This window comes from Pan paniscus, chromosome 11, assembly GCF_029289425.2.
Source record: "Pan paniscus chromosome 11, NHGRI_mPanPan1-v2.0_pri, whole genome shotgun sequence".
In the NCBI taxonomy this organism is placed as follows: Eukaryota; Metazoa; Chordata; class Mammalia; order Primates; family Hominidae; genus Pan; species Pan paniscus.
Window position 1 is genome coordinate 108,771,617 of NC_073260.2, and position 18,127 is coordinate 108,789,743.

General features: G+C 36.1%; 1 protein-coding gene and 1 non-coding gene across 11 annotated transcripts in view; one reads left to right on the forward strand and one right to left on the reverse strand.

The window, feature by feature from the left end:
- Nucleotides 1-18,127, reverse strand: part of CCDC171 (coiled-coil domain containing 171) — a 446,519-nt gene that overhangs the window by 191,660 nt on the left and 236,732 nt on the right. For all 10 annotated transcript variants that reach the window (XM_055092101.2, XM_055092103.2, XM_024930188.4 and 7 more), the window contains 2 exons: nt 4,857-5,083; nt 3,881-4,063 (listed from right to left, as the gene is read on the reverse strand). In XM_055092101.2, the coding sequence (XP_054948076.1) occupies nt 3,881-4,063; nt 4,857-5,083 (410 nt within the window). The remainder of the gene's footprint in view (nt 1-3,880; nt 4,064-4,856; nt 5,084-18,127) is intronic.
- Nucleotides 6,396-6,502, forward strand: LOC112440943 (U6 spliceosomal RNA). Its single transcript, XR_003028920.1, has one exon. It is a non-coding gene; the product is annotated as a U6 spliceosomal RNA (small nuclear RNA).

The following is an 18,127-nucleotide window of genomic DNA, read 5'->3' on the forward strand; positions in this document are numbered from 1 at the left end:
TGAAGAAATTTTAAAAGCCAATAGTGTAGCATAAAAACAGATGTCTAATGATTTACCTAAGTTAATATAAATTAATGAGAATGATCACAAGGCACACAGGAAAGCTGCCTCATTTTCAGAGAGTCACCTAGTAAAAGGTATATCAAATATGTCACTGATACTTGCATAGTGCTGGGATTATACAGAACACTCAACTTTTTACTCGCTGTTTAACAGCTGCCGAACTCTCCACATTGTGCTATTACAACCAAACCCTCAGCTTTCAAAACATCAAATCTAACAGTCTCCTCTCAGCACTCCAGTTCTATTTCTATTTATTAACATCCCTCTATGCGCTGGGTCTTGTGAACATATATTTTTGTACCTCTTCTATCTTTAATGTGTTGTTTTAAATTACCACTCCTTGCCATGAGACCATTCTGTCCTTTTCAATCCACTTGACCATCAAGTGAATAAAGATCTTTCCATCAACATCCCCACCATTTTGCAGGACTTCCTTGTTTTAACAGAACGTGTGTTCCCTTCACAATCCTCCAAAATTTCCCCTTTACCTAAAAACTCAGGTAATTTTAGCCTCTCTTGTCCATCCATCCATCCCAGAGACTGGCTCAATTCTGTTTATTCCTCTGTAAAGTAAATAAAATCAAGCAAGTATAGCAACGCAGAATAAGAAAGAGATGGTGTGTGAAAGCAAGTGTAAGGAGCTAATAAACAAAGATCATGAGACTGGGGAAGTTAGCTGTTAAAGAACGACTGTCAGTAGATGGACACAGTATTCCAAAACCATTAAAGTACTAAATAGCTTTTGGTGAGCAGGATGTTTCCCTTCATAATTTTAGACCAACTATAAAGAAGCTGTTTTATTCTCTCCAATACACTTTTTCTGAAATGAGTGAGAGACAAATGGTTGCAGGCACTCTCTCCAATTTTCTTAGAGGAAACTACCATCTTTTCTTCATCTATTATGTTTTTAATATAACAACCCTTTATTAGCACACCTAGGTATCAACACTAACCACTGTAATGAAGTGGATAAAAGCATGAGTTTTACAGCCACAGGAACCAAGTTCAAAGTCTGTCATTGCCATTAATAACTATATGACTCCAGGCAAGTTACTCAGTTTCTATCTGCTCCAAAAGCCCCATCTGTAAATTAGAAATAATAATAGTATGTGAGATAATTATAAGGACCAAATGAGTCAACGCCTGTAACGTGCTTAGGGTCAGTGTCTGATACCTGGTCAACACGATCACTAAATATTAGAAATCGTCATGTACTTCATAACTTATAATTATAGGACAATATCTAAAAATTAAGTACTGGCCAGGTGTGGTGGCTCACATCTGTAATCCCAGCATTTTGGCAGGCTGAGGTAGGCAGATAACCTGAGGTCAGGAGTTTGAGATCAGCCTGGCCAACATGGTGAAACCCTGTCTCTACTAAAAATAAAAAAAATTAGCTGAGCGTGGTGGTGGGCACCTGTAACACCAACTCCTGCTGAGGCAGGAGAATTCCTTGAACCTGGGAGGTGGAGGCTGCAGTGAGCTGAGATCGTACCACTGCACTCCGGCCTGGGTGACAGAGCGAGACTCCATCTCAAAAAATAAGGTAAAATAAAGTAAAAATTAAGTACCTCTTCCCTCAGTTACTATGCTATTTTTATTCCTGTACTTCCTCAAACATACTCTTAATTACTGAAAGCCAGTTATTCAAAGCTCTTACAAGAGGATTCTGTCACCTTCCACTAACCTTCCCTCATACTCTAATCTTCTCTCTAGATTCTAGAAATTAAGTCCTGACTACTTCTAAACTAATCAAAGATGCAAACTTGTTTTCTTAATACTTAACTATGGACTAGGAAATCAAATTGTGTAGAATATTTAGAATTCTTCATATATATTCCAGGGAGCAACATATGTAAGGAATTTTCCAGTTTTTACAAAAGCCATTATTATCTAAATCTAAATACAGTTGACTATACTCTAAATCTCAAATTGCATAAATGACTGTCTGTGTCCATTTTGGTAGACTATCTCAATATCCCAAATTCAACTATTTCTATGATACAGAAGCAAATCAAATGGAAGGAGAGACACGCTTCAAAAGAATTCGTTTTTAAAAGTATAAACATCTCTTTATTATTTAAGTAAAATGGCAAAAAATGGAAAAAAATCACATATCTAAGAAAAGGGAAATACTCAAATTTTGATACATTCATATGACACACTAGTATTCATTTAACTAAAATGAAATTAATAATTAAATGACAGAGGAAAATGATAACAGTACTTTAAGTGCATACATGTATACATATATTTATATAAGTCAGGCTGCAAACTATACATACAAAATTATTCCAAACTACAACTGTGCATAAAGGCATGCACAGGCACATATATACACAAGAAATGTGGAGAACAAAAGGCATCCGCATTTCAACAGTGATTGGTTTTGGGTGGTAAGATTAAAATGATTTTAACTTTCCTCGTTTTTAAAATAAATATAATTTTTTTTTTAGAGATGCGGTCTCACTATGTTGCCCAAGTTGGTCTTGAATTCCTGGCCTCTAGTAACCTTCCTACCTTGGCTTCCCAAAACACTGGGATTATAGGCATGAGCCACCATACCCAGTCTAAACTTTCTTCTTAATACTTTCTTGTATTTTTACTTAAGGTTGTCATGTATAACTTTCATAAATAGAAAAAAAAAAGTTGAAGCAGCTCAACTCTTAAATTTTCCTCCTCTGAGCAAAAAACTAAGAGAAGAAAAATTATGGTGTCTTTAGACATTTACCGAAAAGAAACCTATGGCTTAAGAGTAATTCATGATTACTTGACCTGCCTAATTCATAGGAACTCTTTGCCCTTTGAAGGTGTATCTACTTGAAATAATAATTAACACTAGCACAATTACATTATCATAGGATTAATAACTAAACTACTACACCTGCTGCTGCCTCTGTTACTGCAAATGTTAAAACTGTAAATTCCAAATTAATCAAAAGATAAAAGCACATTTAAACTGAAGTTATAGTAGCTGTTTTAAGTTGTACAGTCTTGAAGTTTCAGGGTAATCTTTTAACTCTATGTTCCCATATCCACATTAAAAACAGCAATGTTAATAACTATCCCAACTGCAAACAGAATATGTGGATGTCTGCATTATATTGTGCTTCACACAGTTAGACATTTTGTTCTTGATCTAATGGTATTTGGCATACGGCTGTGCTTTTTCAGCTATTTTCTGCTTTTTAAAATAATACATATAAGTCATTGATGGACGTTAGATAAATTGAACATTTCTTTGGAAAAGCAATTTGATTTCATACTAAATAATCTAATTTACTCAAAATATTCAATATAAGAAGAGAAGAGGCCAGGTGCAGTGGCTCACACCTGTAATCCCAGCACTTTGGGAGGCTGAGGTGGGCAGATCAGCTGAGGTCAGGAGTTCGAGAACACCCCGGCCAACATGGAGAAATTCCATCTCTACTAAAAATATAAAAATTAGCCAGGCGTGGTGGCAGCCACCTGTAATCCCAGCTGCTTGGGAGGCTGAGGCAGGAGAATCACTTGAACCCGGGGGGCAGAGGTTGCAGTGAGCTGAGATAGTGCCACTGCACTCCAGCCTGGGCAACAGAGTGAGACTCCATCTCAAAAAAAAAGAGAGGAAATCTCTCTCCCCACTCCCCCACCTGCCACCAACATCAGCAATTAGAGGCATTTTAGACAGGAAGTTTTCTGAAGAAAAAGAGATGTTATTAATAGTGTTTTGAATTATTTGAAAAACCACACATAACAAAAGTTAAGGAAAAAAGGATATAGAGATAAAGAAATATATATCAGCAAAGCAACAGTTTCCTAAATGATATATACTTACAGACTGCTTAAATTCATTTAATTGCATTTGCAGACCCTGGGCTTTGTCAAGCTCCTTTTTCATTTCATTCACACTTCGTTTGAATTCTGTGACCTCTAAGCGTAGTGAGCGGCGCTCCACTTCTGCAGCATGCAGTCTTTGTGTAAATCCAAGTATTTGCTTCTGCAACGATGCTGTGCTTTTCTGTTGTTAAACAAGAGCAATTTTATGAACAGTAACTACAGATTTACTAACAATAGCAATAACCATTTTACTAAATTAAATGTAACTTAGATTATCCAAAAACCAGTGCTAGCTATTACAGAAACGTAGACGTGAAAACTTTATTTTTTATGTGACCAATAATTTGGCTTATGAAAAATGAACATCTGGAGAAAAGAAATAATCTAGATAGCTAAAAATGAAATTGACAGCTGTTTAGGTCTCGTACAATTCTGTTGCAGTGCATTTATAGAGAACATTAAATTTAGCACTAATGTCATGCCTTTTTTTTTTTTTTTGAGACAGTCTTACTCTGTAGGCCAGGCTGGAGTACAGTGGCACAATCTCGTCTCACTACAACCTCCACCTCCGGAGTTCAAGCGATTCTCATGCCTCAGCCTCCTGAGTAGCTGGGATTAGAGGCATGAGGCGCCCACCACCACCCCTGGCTCATTTTTGTATTTTTGGTAGAGGCGGGGTTTCACCATGTTGGCCAGGCTGTTCTTGAACTCCTGACCTCAGGTGATCCACCTGCCTTGGCCTCCCAAAGTACTGGGATTACAGGCATCAGCCACCGCGCCTGGCCAGTGATTTTTGTATTTAGATATTTTGGACACTTATTTGGAAGTAATTTACTGTATTAAAATTTTACATGAACTATAAAGAAAATCCAGATACATTCATGTACAACTAACAATTTAAACTACAAATTAGGCTAATTCAAAATTAAACCTACAAGTTCTTAGGTTACTACTAAATGAAAGTGTATACATACCGTAATGGGCACGTGGCCACGCAAACCATATTTCAGGGCCAGTGTGTTTACTTTATGAAGTCCATGGGCCAGCCTCTGAACCAGGGAATCTTTTTCTACATATGTAATACTCCTGCTACTGTGCAGAGGTATACATTCCATTACCAGACTAATTTTATCCATGAGTTTTGCAAAAGAATTCTTGGCTGCACCTATGAGTAAATGTCCACAAATTCTGGAATTTGGATCTTCAAAGAAAAAGAAAAAAAGACACAAACATGTGAATTGTCTCTTGCGCATTTCACAACACTGCTAATCACATAATGAAAATATTTTTTAATTATATAATTCCCATTCACCTGTAGTAATTCATTCAGAAAGTTCCTTCCCACATTATTTTCACTATGAAGAAAAGGAATTCAGAGAATAGCTCACCTACTAAAGAATACATCAAAAAAAATCTGCATGTATTTACAGTATGCCATTCACATGGAATAGCATGACACTAAAAATTCATCACTCTTTTCTTTGTTTTAAAACCTAACATAAATGCATTTTCTATTTACAACTGCCAAAGCTTGTTACCTTCATGCCATACTATTTATATTCTCAGACAAGAAAATATAATTTGCCTTATGCCAAGGCAATTAAAATTTTACAACTACAATTACTTATTTCCCCACAGGATTTTGGTAATCATCCTTCTCATATAACGGACTTAAGGTCCCAGCATATCCAACATGGCCTGCTTACTGCTAGATTCATCAGGTCTGTAATTAATAATTGTGTTTAATGTTGATAAATAAAATTGTCAGTGCTCTTTCTACTAATTGGTATTCCAGGTAATGGTTAATAGGTTTATTTACGCCTTAATAAAGCCATGTAATTTAGTTTTCCCTCTGCTAGGTAGGTCTTAATCTGTCATTACTTGTCTTATGATACTATCAATGTAAAATGACAAGCACAGAAAGATTATTTAAATTCATAGTATAACATTCTACATTTTTAAGAGCCTCTGCTGTTGGTGTTAATTTAAATCTTGTCTTTACATCATAAGCACAAAAAGCAAATTCAGCTAGTCTTACCAAATTAAAAATGTTTTATCCTTATAAGAATACATATAATTCAACACTGAAGAACAACATTGACTGAGACGGTAATCAACCAATGGTTTTCTATGGCATAAAGAACTGTCTCATGGAGACATTGTTATAAAATTTGAGCTTCATTCTACTTATTTTATTCCTCAATGTTTAAAGGACAGACAAATTTTAAAATCTATGTAGCAGTCAGAATTTGAAAATGATCTTGCTTAGGAGTTATACATAAATTGGAAATAAAGTGAATAAAAGCATAATATCCTCCAGGTAAAATTTATTTCAATCAGTTATTGATGCATCAACTTCTAGGAATATAAATATACGGTAATATAAGTTTAATTCTATATGCCACTCATTATAAACATACTCTGTGACAGTCCCATGGAAAAAAGACAAAGTATAATGAAAATACACAGTCCTTTTGTTAACAATCATATTCCTTAAATAAATAATGGATGAAGTGCTCGCTTCGGCAGCACATATACTAAAATTGGAACGATACAGAGAAGATTAGCATGGCCCCTGCGCACGGATGACACACAAGTTCGTGAAGCGTTCCATGTTTTTATAATAATAAAAAATAAATAAATAAATAAAAAGAAAAAAATGGATGAAAAAGAATTGAGTAGCTTTATATGGCAATCAATACATAACACAGAACACTGAGTTAAAGGAATTTACTAAAGTACTATATGAATTAAATAGGCCACTGTTGAATGAAAGAACAGTAAAATTTATTTTGTCTATAATATTCAATTTATCATTTCAATACCTAATATATATATGTATTCCCTGTTTCTCCAACTACCTTGCAATTATTTATCTGTGTCTTTTTTCATCTTAACAAACTCTTTTTATCTTCACTGGGCCAGCCCAGCATACATGGGTATTTTTTACATGTTTGTTAAATTATATTTCTTTTTATTTCCATAGCTACTGCAACAATGCTGAACACAAGAATACTAAGAGAAATTAATGTTAACTCTTAAGCTATGTCAAAGGTTCTTGTTTTTAAATAAACAATACAAAAGTTCATTATTTTAGGAAATTTCAGGATACAAAAAAATTTTTCACAGATAAAGAGCCTTTAAAAGCACAAATTAATTGTAATTAAATTTTAATAAATAGGCCGGTCACAGTGGCTCACGCCTGTAATCCCAGCACTTTGGGAGGCTGACGCAGGCAGATCACGAGGTCAGAAGATCGAGACCATCCTGGCTAAAACAGTGAAACCTTGTCTCTACTAAAAATACAAAAAATTAGCCGGGCGTGGTGGCACGTGCCTGTAATCCCAGCTACTCAGGAGGCTGAGGCAGGAGAATCCCTTGAACTCGGGAGGGCAACAGAGCGAGACTCTGTCTTAAAAAAGGAATAAATAAATAAACAAACAAATAAGGTTTTTTACTTTGTCACAGAAATGTTTGTGTAGACACTGACTGATCTGAAGGGTGATACTAAATGACAATATAATTCTGCAATGCAGTCTTCTAAATTTTTAAGAAGTGAAAGTCATATGCTCTAAGTTCCTAACTGCTGACTCTCAATGAATTACAGTAAGAGCACTAAATAATGTATGCTATAATAAGAAGTGTTTTTACAATATAGTTCACATTATACAGTACAGAGGGCAATTTTTTTTATTTCAATAGGTTTTGGAGGAACAGGTGGTGTTTGGTTACATGAATAAATATTTTAGTGGTGATTTCCGAAATTCTGGTGCACCCATCACCCAAGCAGTGTACACTGTACCCCATGTGTAGTCTTTTATCCCTTGTCACCCCTCACCCTTTCCCCTGAGTCCCCAAAGTACAATGTATCATTCTTATGCCTTTGCATCCTCATAGCTTAGCTCCCACATATGAGTGAGAACATACCATGTTTGGTTTTCCATTCCTGAGTTACTTCACTTAGAATAATGGTCTCCAATTCAATCCAGGTTGCTACAAATGTCATTATTTCGTTCCTTTTTGTGGCTGAGTAGTATTCCATGGTATATAGATACCAATTTTCTTTATCCACTTGTTGATTGATGGGCATCTGAGCTGGTTCCGCACTTTTGCAATTGCAAATTGTACTGCTATCAACATGCGTGTGCAAGTATCTTTTTTGTATAACGACATCTTTTCCTCTGAGTAGATACCTAGTAGTGAGACTGCTGGATCAAACTGTAGATTTACTTTTAGTTCTTTAATGAATCTCCACACTGTTTTCCACAGTGGTTGTACTAGTTTACATTCCCACAAACAGTGTAAAGTGTTCCCTTTTCACTGCATCCATGCCCACATCTATGATTTTTTATTTTTTTTGATTATGGCCATTCTTGCAGGAGTGAGGCAGTAATGGCATCATGGTTTTGATTTACATTTCCCGATCTTAGTGATGTTGAGCACTTTTCCATCTGCTTATTGGCTACTTGCATATCTTTTGAGAATTGTCTATTCATGTCCTTAGCCTACTTTCTGATGACTTTTTTTTTTTTTTTTTTTTTAAAGACAGCGTCTTGCTCTGTCACCCAGGCTGGAGTGCAATGATGAGATCTCGGCTCACTGCAACCTATGCCACCTGGGTTCAAGTGATTCTCTCACTTCAGCCTCCCGAGTAGCTGGGGTTACAGATGCCCACCACCACACCCAGCTAATTTTTATATTTTTAGTAGAGACAGGGTTTCACCACGTTGACCAGACTGGTCGTGAAATCCTGACCTCAAGTGATCCACCCACCTCAGCCTCCCAAAGTGCTGGGATTACAGGCGTGAGCCACCTCACCTGGCCTAATCAGATTGTTTTGTTCTTGCTGATTTGTTTGAGTTCTTTGTAGATTCTGGATATTAGTCCTTTGTCGGATGTACAGATTGTGAAGATTTTTCTCCCACTCTGTGGGTTGTCTATTAACTCTGCTGCTGATTTCTTTGGCTGTGCAGAAACTTTTTAGTTTAATTATGCCCCCTCTATTTATCTTTGTTTTTCTTGCATTTCTTTTGGGTCAGAGTGCAATTAATTCTATATTAAATAAATGAAAAAACAAAAAAAAATCCTCTAGTGATACAGTTGTAAAATTATTTATATAATAATACAGAAATAAGAGGAAAAACGTCACTAAAGTTCCTCATGTATACTTGTCTAGACTGTTGTAAATGTTTGGCTTGTTACATTTAACAAATTCTTATGTTAAATACATTTGTTAATCACTTCTTCCTATTTAATAAAATGTGTCTTTAATGAAAGAAGTGAACCCTATATTCTGAAATTACTTTTTCCAATAGAAGGGGGAAAAATGTACATCTAGGGCTAAAATCTTCAAAACAAATTCATAAAGAATTGTTTCGACTTGTAGTTCTAAATCTGTGGGCTGCAGATCTTGATGAGGTGGGGAAGGAAGGACATTGAAAAGTTATTGCAACAGTTCCACTACTTTTAGCTGCAGTAACCATTGTGCATTTTGATCTTTATCTAGCCCTAACAAAATATATGCGTGAATAATAATGATATTGTGAGTAATCAAATTAAAAGTCCCTTGAAAACATTACATAAATCAACTGCTACTCAAAATACATCTATTATGTGGAAGAGAGAGCAATCTACAACATTTTTTCTTATTAAAATGAAGTCCTCATACTCAAAGATTGAGAAATATTCCTTTAACCAAAAAAGGTAATAATTAGTAATGTTTAAAATAATGTTAGTAATGAGTATAATAGTAGCAAAAATAATTAATAATATTGTAATAATGAGTAATGTTAATAATAAGGTTAATAATATTAATAATGAGTATTGTTAACTAAATTTAATTCCACCTCAGTTCTACACACTTGGCAACATTTTGTCAACCCTGACATCTCCATTTCCCTTGCCATATTCCCATTTCTTGTTCTTAATATTTCTCCAATTTATTCCATTTTCTCTGTAGTCATGGCCATATCTAAGACGCACTCTTCTCTAGTCTTCCCGCTCTTCAATCCATTCTCCACAAAGTAGACAGAAGAACTCGTAACACACAACTAGGATCTCATCACACTGCCTGCTTTTATGCCTCAATAACTTTCTTCTAAACTAAGAATGGATTTTAAACTCCTTAAAACATGGCTCAAAAGTCCTACACATCTGGTCCCTACTTACTTTCACAGGAACATCTTTCACTATTTATATGCAACTTTCTTTATATGCACCTCCTTTTAAGTGACCCCAATATATCACAATCTTAAAGCCTTCCCTCTGAGTAAAAATTATGCTTGTGTTCCAAACTGCTAATAATTTGAGAAACGTGAATGTAGACATCATTTTTCAAACTTTGGAGACAAACATTATAATAAGATGTTTGCTTCAAAGCAATGTTTTATCTAAAAGTCACTGGGCAAAACAGCCCAGAAAACGACAAAAAAAAAAGTAGTAAGCGAATTTGTCTTACTGTAAAACACACAGGTATACATCCGTGAAAAAGGCAGTATGATACTGGTACTAGAAGAGAGGTGGAAACGAATGGAGTAAACTGGAAATACAGGAAACAGATCGACCCACGAACTTAAACAATAATTTAACATGTTATAAATGGCATATCTTAATCAGGGAAAAGATGGATTACAGAATTTAAAAATACTGGTGCAGGCCAGGCGTGGTTAATTATGCCTGTAATCCCAGCACTTTGGGTGGCCAAGGCTGGCAGATTACTTGAGGTCAGGAGTTGGAGACCAGCCTGGCCAACACAGAGAAACCCCGTCACCACTAAAAATACAAAAAGTTCGCTGAATGTGGTGGCACGTGCCTGTAATCCCAGCTACTCCGGAGGCTGAGGCACAATCATCACTTGAACCCGGGAGGCAGAGGTTGCAGTGAACTGAGACTGGCCATAGCACTCCAGCCTGGGCAACAGGGACAGACTCTGCCCCGCCCGTCCCCCCCAAAAAAGCTACCTGGTCATCTGGCTGCAAAAATAGTTTAATCATTTATTCACTATTTACAGGAAAAATAATTCCAGATAAACTCAAGATTTAATGTATCGAAAGTATTCTACTAAAATATGAGCAATACTACCTTGAGGTAAGGCTAGCCTTTCTCAGTAACTTACCATAACAAAAAACAGAAATAAATGATTAATAATTTTAAACTATATACAAATATCACAAGCAAAATTAAAACACAAGCTGCAAAATTATTTGCACTATGATAAAGTGTTAATATACATGATACACAAGGAGTTTTTATAATTCCATAAGACACAAACACACACCCCCAAACATGATCATAGTATGATCATTTGTAGAATATGAATGGGCTTATAACAAATGAAAAGATGTGCAACCTAACTACCAATCAAAGAATACAAATAAGTAATAATATAATGTCTTTTGCCTTTTACATTGATAAAGGTCAAAGAGATTATCAAAATTTTGCGTGCCAAAGGTGTTATGAGAAAACCAGAACGGTCAACACTGTTCATGAAAGAACAATGTAAAGAATACTGATAGTACTTTCTAAATGTAAAATATACAATCCCATTTCTCATGAATTTAGCCCAAGAAATAACTGCACAAGTATAAGATGATTTTATATACACGCATATTAACTATAGTATGGCTGATTACAATATTGCTTAAAATGGCGAAAAAAATAAGAAAAAATAAATACCCATCAAAAGGAAATTTGCTGAGTAAATTACAGTAGATATATACAGTGCAACTAGTATGTAACTAAATACAATTAATGATATAGATTTATTTTATTGATATTAAAAGATATTCATTATCCATTGAGTGGGAGTAAAAATAATTACAATGAAGCATGATTATATGATTCCCTCATGTAAAACTGTGTGTGATTATATTTGTACACATGTATGGGATACTTGTAGAGATCATCAAAATGTTAAGAATGGTTGGAGGTGACCCTTTGAGTGATTTTTACTTTCTGTGCAGGTTTCTGTATTGTGTGAAGGTTTTACGCTGGGCATAAGCATTTTCACAGAAATAACAAAACTATTTTTAAAAGCACCATGCACTATCTTACTCACTACCTTACTCATTCATTAAACAGCTAGCTATAGAATAGCTCACATGTATAAGGGAATTGTGTTGGACAATGGAGAGAGGGGACGTGTAACACTGATTAAGAATCAATAACTCCCATTTATATTGTATTATTTATTATTATACAAATGCCCCCAAATAAGAATATCCAGAAACATATTCTGATTTAGACAAATGAAACTTCTGTTATCATTCTAGACAAATGATACATTTGTACTGTAGACACCTTTGGCAGTCTGGTGGAACCTATGGCTCCCCTTCTCAGAATAATCATTTTAAATCCATAAATCAAGAGATGTGGGATTACAAAGGAAACTAATTTTTCTGTAATATAGTTTTCAAAATATTTTAAGTTTGATTATTAATCCATTAAGTACAAGACAGGACATTTAAAATATACATAAAGATAGTTTTTTAGAAGACATAGCATAGTGAAAGTTTTTGCATAAACCAAATAAGAACATTGAACTTTTTGGGTGGTCTTCAACAAGGCATCATACATGTCATGTTGGACATCAAGTTTTTTAATATATTTAAAAGTGATAAAAGTCCTGATTTACAAATATAGTATTTACTGCTACAAATATAATTAAAGCTTCGACAGTTCGTTTTACAACATAGTGGAGGGCTTCTCACAAAAAATACCAGAATTCTCCAAGGCTTTTAAATCCAAAATCTAGTGTGGTAAGTTTTTTTGTCCTAAAGTCAATGAGTTCATCTTTGGCTAGGTCAACATATTCAATGCAATTTGTATTGGAAAGGAAAGAACTATGAATCCATGGTTCAAATTTTATGCTATTTAGATAGAAGTAACTTCAGTAACTCTTTTGAAGGAGTTCTGAAGTCTTTCCAAGGGCTTAAGGCTGCTATTTCAAAGAAAATAACAGAGAATTTTGTATTTAGAGAATACTGAAAAGCAACATAAACAAAGAGTACACAGAACCTCACTTTGATGGATGAACAACTAAATGCAGAGTTGTCCTTTCACTTGGCCAGCTGCACTGCAACAGCATCCGTTGGTACGGGGGAGACTATGATGACTTGCCATGTAAGTGATGACTCTCATGATTACTGATTAGTTAAGATGAGCATAAACTACATGTGTGATAGCTGCAGTAACTGTATTACAATATAAAAATATCTGTGACTTCTATTAGCACCAAAGTCACTATGCTGCTAATATTATCATGGTCTATCGTTACCATTCATAATTGAAGGAACTGTCAAAATTCTGTTAGCAGATAGTGAAACAAGATGTAGTTTTTTTCTCATTCAAGTCCACAGACCGTTCCCCCAGCTCTGCTGAATTCTACCCATGGACCCTTTTGAGAAGAGGTCTATGAACCCCTGGTTAAGAGATCCCTTATTTAAGGAATATACTACCCAATCATAAATCTATATTCTTGACCCTCTCTCTCTGTCAACTTAAATTAACAAGAAAGCTACATCCCTGGACTACTTCAGTCAGAGAATGACAATATACTATCATGCTCTCAGTTTTACTGACAAGAAAAAAACTTCTGCATCTTCTAAGAAATTGCATTTAAAGACAGAAACTGCAATGTTATTCAATATTTCTAATACAATAATCCATGTAATAAATTCCTTTTAAAGTTTAGTGCCAGGAAAAGTTATTTCTCATATGTCTGGAGACATAAGAGAGCATCTCACTTCTGAAGAATAATAAGCAGTTCCATTTGCTTAAATTGCAGGTTTATTATGGACAGCACTGGGAGGTGAGACTGTACAAACAGACGAGAATCTGGTCATGAAGGGTGTTGTTTATCTAGCTAAAGTGTTAATTCATGCAATAAGAAACAAGGAACAATATTGCTGCTGATACTGCGGATAAAGATATGTGACACATCAAGCACTGCTTACATGCATTAACCGATTTAACCATCATTATAACCCCATGAAATGATATCATTATTATAACCATTTAAAATAATAAGTGAGGGGGAAATAATAATTAAAATAATGTATCTATAGAATGACCCCATTATACTGAAATATCCAAAAAACAACTTGATATAAATACTAATTAAATACTAATATTCTCTAATAAGGAGATTACATGGTTTAAATTTACTTCCTTATATACTTTTATATGTTTTAGAATATTCTACAATATACTGATGCTACTTCTTTATTATTTCAATAACTCTCGTCCAAATGATCACTTTGCTAAATGAAGGAAGGCTGGGAGACAGGGAGAAAGGGTGGGTCAGTCTAAGAGTGGACTCGTGGATACCCACTAGCAGGTTAGTAACACATGTAAAAAATGAGCTAAGACCACAGCAATGGGGCTAGGATAAAAAAATAACCCAATAAGAAATGTAGAATATGGAGAATAAGAGTAAGAATAAAAGTATGTTACAGTGACTGCTAGGTTTCTATTTTAGATACTATTTGGCAGATGGTCATGTCAATTACAAAGACAGTTTTCAGAAGGAAGTTTTGGGCCTAAGAAAATGGGTAAAAATTTGAATATGCTGAATTTTAGGGTTTTTTTTTTTTTTTAGGAAACTCATAGGAAGCTAAGTATACAAGCTTTCAGTTCAAGAATGAGGTCTAGGTTACAGATAATATTTGGGAGCCATCAGCACATAGACGGTAAATAAAGCCCTGGCTATACATGGGACTGCTCGGGACAACAAGGAATAAAAACATAGCTAAGTGGCTGGGCGCAGTGGCTCACCCCTAGAATGCTAGCACTTCGGGAGACCGAGGTGGGTGCACTGCCTAAGCTCAGGAGTTCAAGACCAGCCTGGGCAACATGGAGAAACCCCTTCTCTACTAAAAATAAAAAAAAATTTTTTTAATGGCTAAGAAAAGACCCATAGTCAAAGTCCTACTCCAAGAAAGGAAGGAGGGAAGGGAAGGGAAGGGAAGGGAAGGGAAGGGAAGGGAAGGGAAGGGAGGGGAGGGGAGGGGAGGGGAAGGGGAAGGGCAAGAAAGGACAGGAAGGAAGGAAGGAAGGAAGGAAGGGAGGGAGGGAGGGAGGGAAGGAGGGAGGGAAAGAAAAGAAAAGAGAAAAGAAAAAGAGCCCATAGGGCACACACACACTGAACAGAAAGGCCCAAGGACATGAAAAGAGGAGAAACAGGAGTAATATCATGGGCATCAAAAGAATCTGGAAGAAGGAAGTGATCAGCAATGTCAAATACCAAAGGCAGGACAGTGGTCTTTAACTGTCCTCACTAATGTACTCTGTAATTTTTTTTAACTATGTATGCTGTGGTAGGAAGAATAATGACCTCGCTAAAGATGTCCACATTCTAATCCCTGGAACCTGTGACTGTGTTATGTTACACAACGAGAGAGAATTAAGGGTGTAGATGGAATGAAGTTTGCTAATCAGTGGACTTTAAAATACAAAGATTATCTTGGATTATTCAAGTAGACCCAACATAATTACAAGAGTCCTTTAAAGTGGTACACAGAAGAAGAGGTCAGAGTCAGAGAGAGATTTGCAGATGTGATGCTGCTGGCTTTGAAGATGGAATAAAGAGCTATAAACTAAGGAAAGCAGATGGCTTCTAAAAGCTGCAAAAAGAATCAGATTCACCCTTACAGCCTCCAGAGGGAATACAGCCCTGCCAACACCTTGATTTTGGCCCAATAAGACCTATTTCAGACATCTGATCTCCAGAAATATCCGATAATAAATTCGTGTGGTCCTTAGCCACAGATTGTGACAATTTGTTAGCCCAATAACAGGAACCTGATATGTATGCCCTCACACATTTTTAAGTTTACATCTAAAAAAACTTTCGTCATGTATTTTTAACCAGTTGTAAAGCATATCATTCCTGGTACGCTGTAAATTTTGGCATTTTTAAAAAAGACTGACACATCCCTCCTTTAAATATAACCAGTAGAAACCAGGTGCAGTGGCTCACACCTGTAATCCTAGTACTTTGTGAGGCCAAGGCAAAAGGATTGCTTGAGGCCGGGAGTTTGAGACTAGTCTGGACAACATAGTAAGACTCCCATCTCTACAAAATACAAACCTTAGAAATCAGCTGAGTGTGGTAGCACACATCTGTAGTCCTAGATACTCAGGAGGCTCAGGCAGGAGGATCCCTTGGGCCCAGAAATTTGAAGCTGCAGTGAGCTATGATTGCACCCCTGTACTCCAGCCTGGGTGACAGAGACAGAGAGCCCTTATCTCAAAAAATATAAAATAAAATAAAAATAAATGTAACTAAGAGAATCTAAATGCCAGGAAGAGTCGGCCCTTACCATAATACATTTTTAAAATACATGAACAAGCCCTTCCTTAACAATCAGAAATTCTGCCTTATTTGTTTTCTCCAATATCTCATATTTCCATTGCCCTTCTGCTACTTAATTTATTGCAATATGGAACTTACTATCCTATCATAATTTTCTAAAATAAAAATATATATACATATATATAAATTAAAATTGAAGCCAAGCATGGTGGTATACACCTATAATCCCAGCTACACAGGAGGCTGAGGCAGGAGGATCCCTTGAGCCCAGGAGTTCGAGGTCACCTTATTTTCAAGCTAACAAATTTCATGAATGTTGGCAAAAAACACAAGACTCCTGGGTGAGAGACAAGGGGCTGTAACACTCATGGCACAGGAGACAGCAGGAGCTTCATATGCACTACAGTTCCTCTTGCTCCCCAAGTCCCATGGAGGTGACACAGAGTGACCTAGGCTAATGCTGTGCATGTAATGGGTTTGTGTCATAGCTGAGGAATCCAGAACTTAGGAAGCCCAAATCTTTTATAATAGGCTGAAAACAAACCTGCTCGATCTTTTCCCCAAGGGAAACATTATTTTCATTATACTGGAAAGTAAACAAATGTGTCCTCCGCTCTGGAGGGAGGTACTGTCTTTATTTTCCAAGGCTGTTCGCTACATAAACTTCCCTGAAAAAATACCTAATAAATAAATAAATAAGAAAGCTGTCAGTGCCTCTGCTCACAAAATATGCAAAAACACAAGACCTATGGAGAATTTTCTCCCAACAATTATAACTACACTCTTGCATATACTCTCAAGTTCCTTGCTGCTCTTTCTTTCCATTGTATTTACCTGGCAAACCCCCACCCTGATTAAATAAAAACCTCCTATGCCCTGACACCCAAGCAGCGGATCATCTGATGAACTTAATCTCCCACTCACCTGAATGACTATTTCTCACTTTCTCCGCTTCTCAAATAACCAATACCTTCTCACCTTCCTCCATCTCAATTGATAGTCTTGCTTATTTCACTAAATAGTAGCAAGCAGAAAATAATTTTCACATACATCTACTACCAAATCTACCAACCTACCTGCAACTGTACCCATATACTCTGCCTTCCCTCCTGTTACAATGCCTGAACTGTTTGTGCCAATCTTCCTCCCCACTTTTGTGCATTGGATCCCATCCCTTTCATCAACTCAGAGACTTTACATCTGCCAATTGTGCCTTCCCTCATTATCAAGATTTTTTTTTCTTTCATTCATTGAATCATTCCCCTTACCACACAAACACATTGAATTACCCCTCATCTTAAAACAAAAACCCCCTTGACCCCTAAATATTGCTCCTGCTCCAACTCAATGTACCTGCTTGCCTTTCATAAAAACTGTCTTTAACAGAACTCACTTTCTCTTTAACAGACTGCAGTCGGACTTTGTCTCAACTACTCCATCAAAACAGTCCCTTCAAGGTCATCAGTCATCTCCATCTTGCCAAATTTGGAGTGATTCTTCAATTCTCGTCATATTCACCTTAGCAGCAGCATTCCACATGATTAATTACACTCCTACTTGTAAAACACTTTATTTGGCTTAAAGGTTACCATCAGGGTTCACCAACTAGCTCAATGGCTATTCTTCAGAATCCTTTGCTATATCCTTCTCATTTCCTAACCTCTAAATGTTGAAAGGTCCACAAATCCTCAGAGCTCTTCTAGCTATACTCACTCCCCAAAGCAGTTATGTCCCACCCCAGCCAAAATCCGGGTGGAATACAGGCTTCACTTTTTTAAAAAGCTCCACAGGTAATTCTAATGTACAACCAGGGTTAAAATCACTACCCTACATGACTTCATCCAATAGCATGACTTTAAATAACACTTATACTGAGAGCACTTACAATTTTATCTGTCTTGACATTTTTCTCAAATTCAGATATCCAGCCAC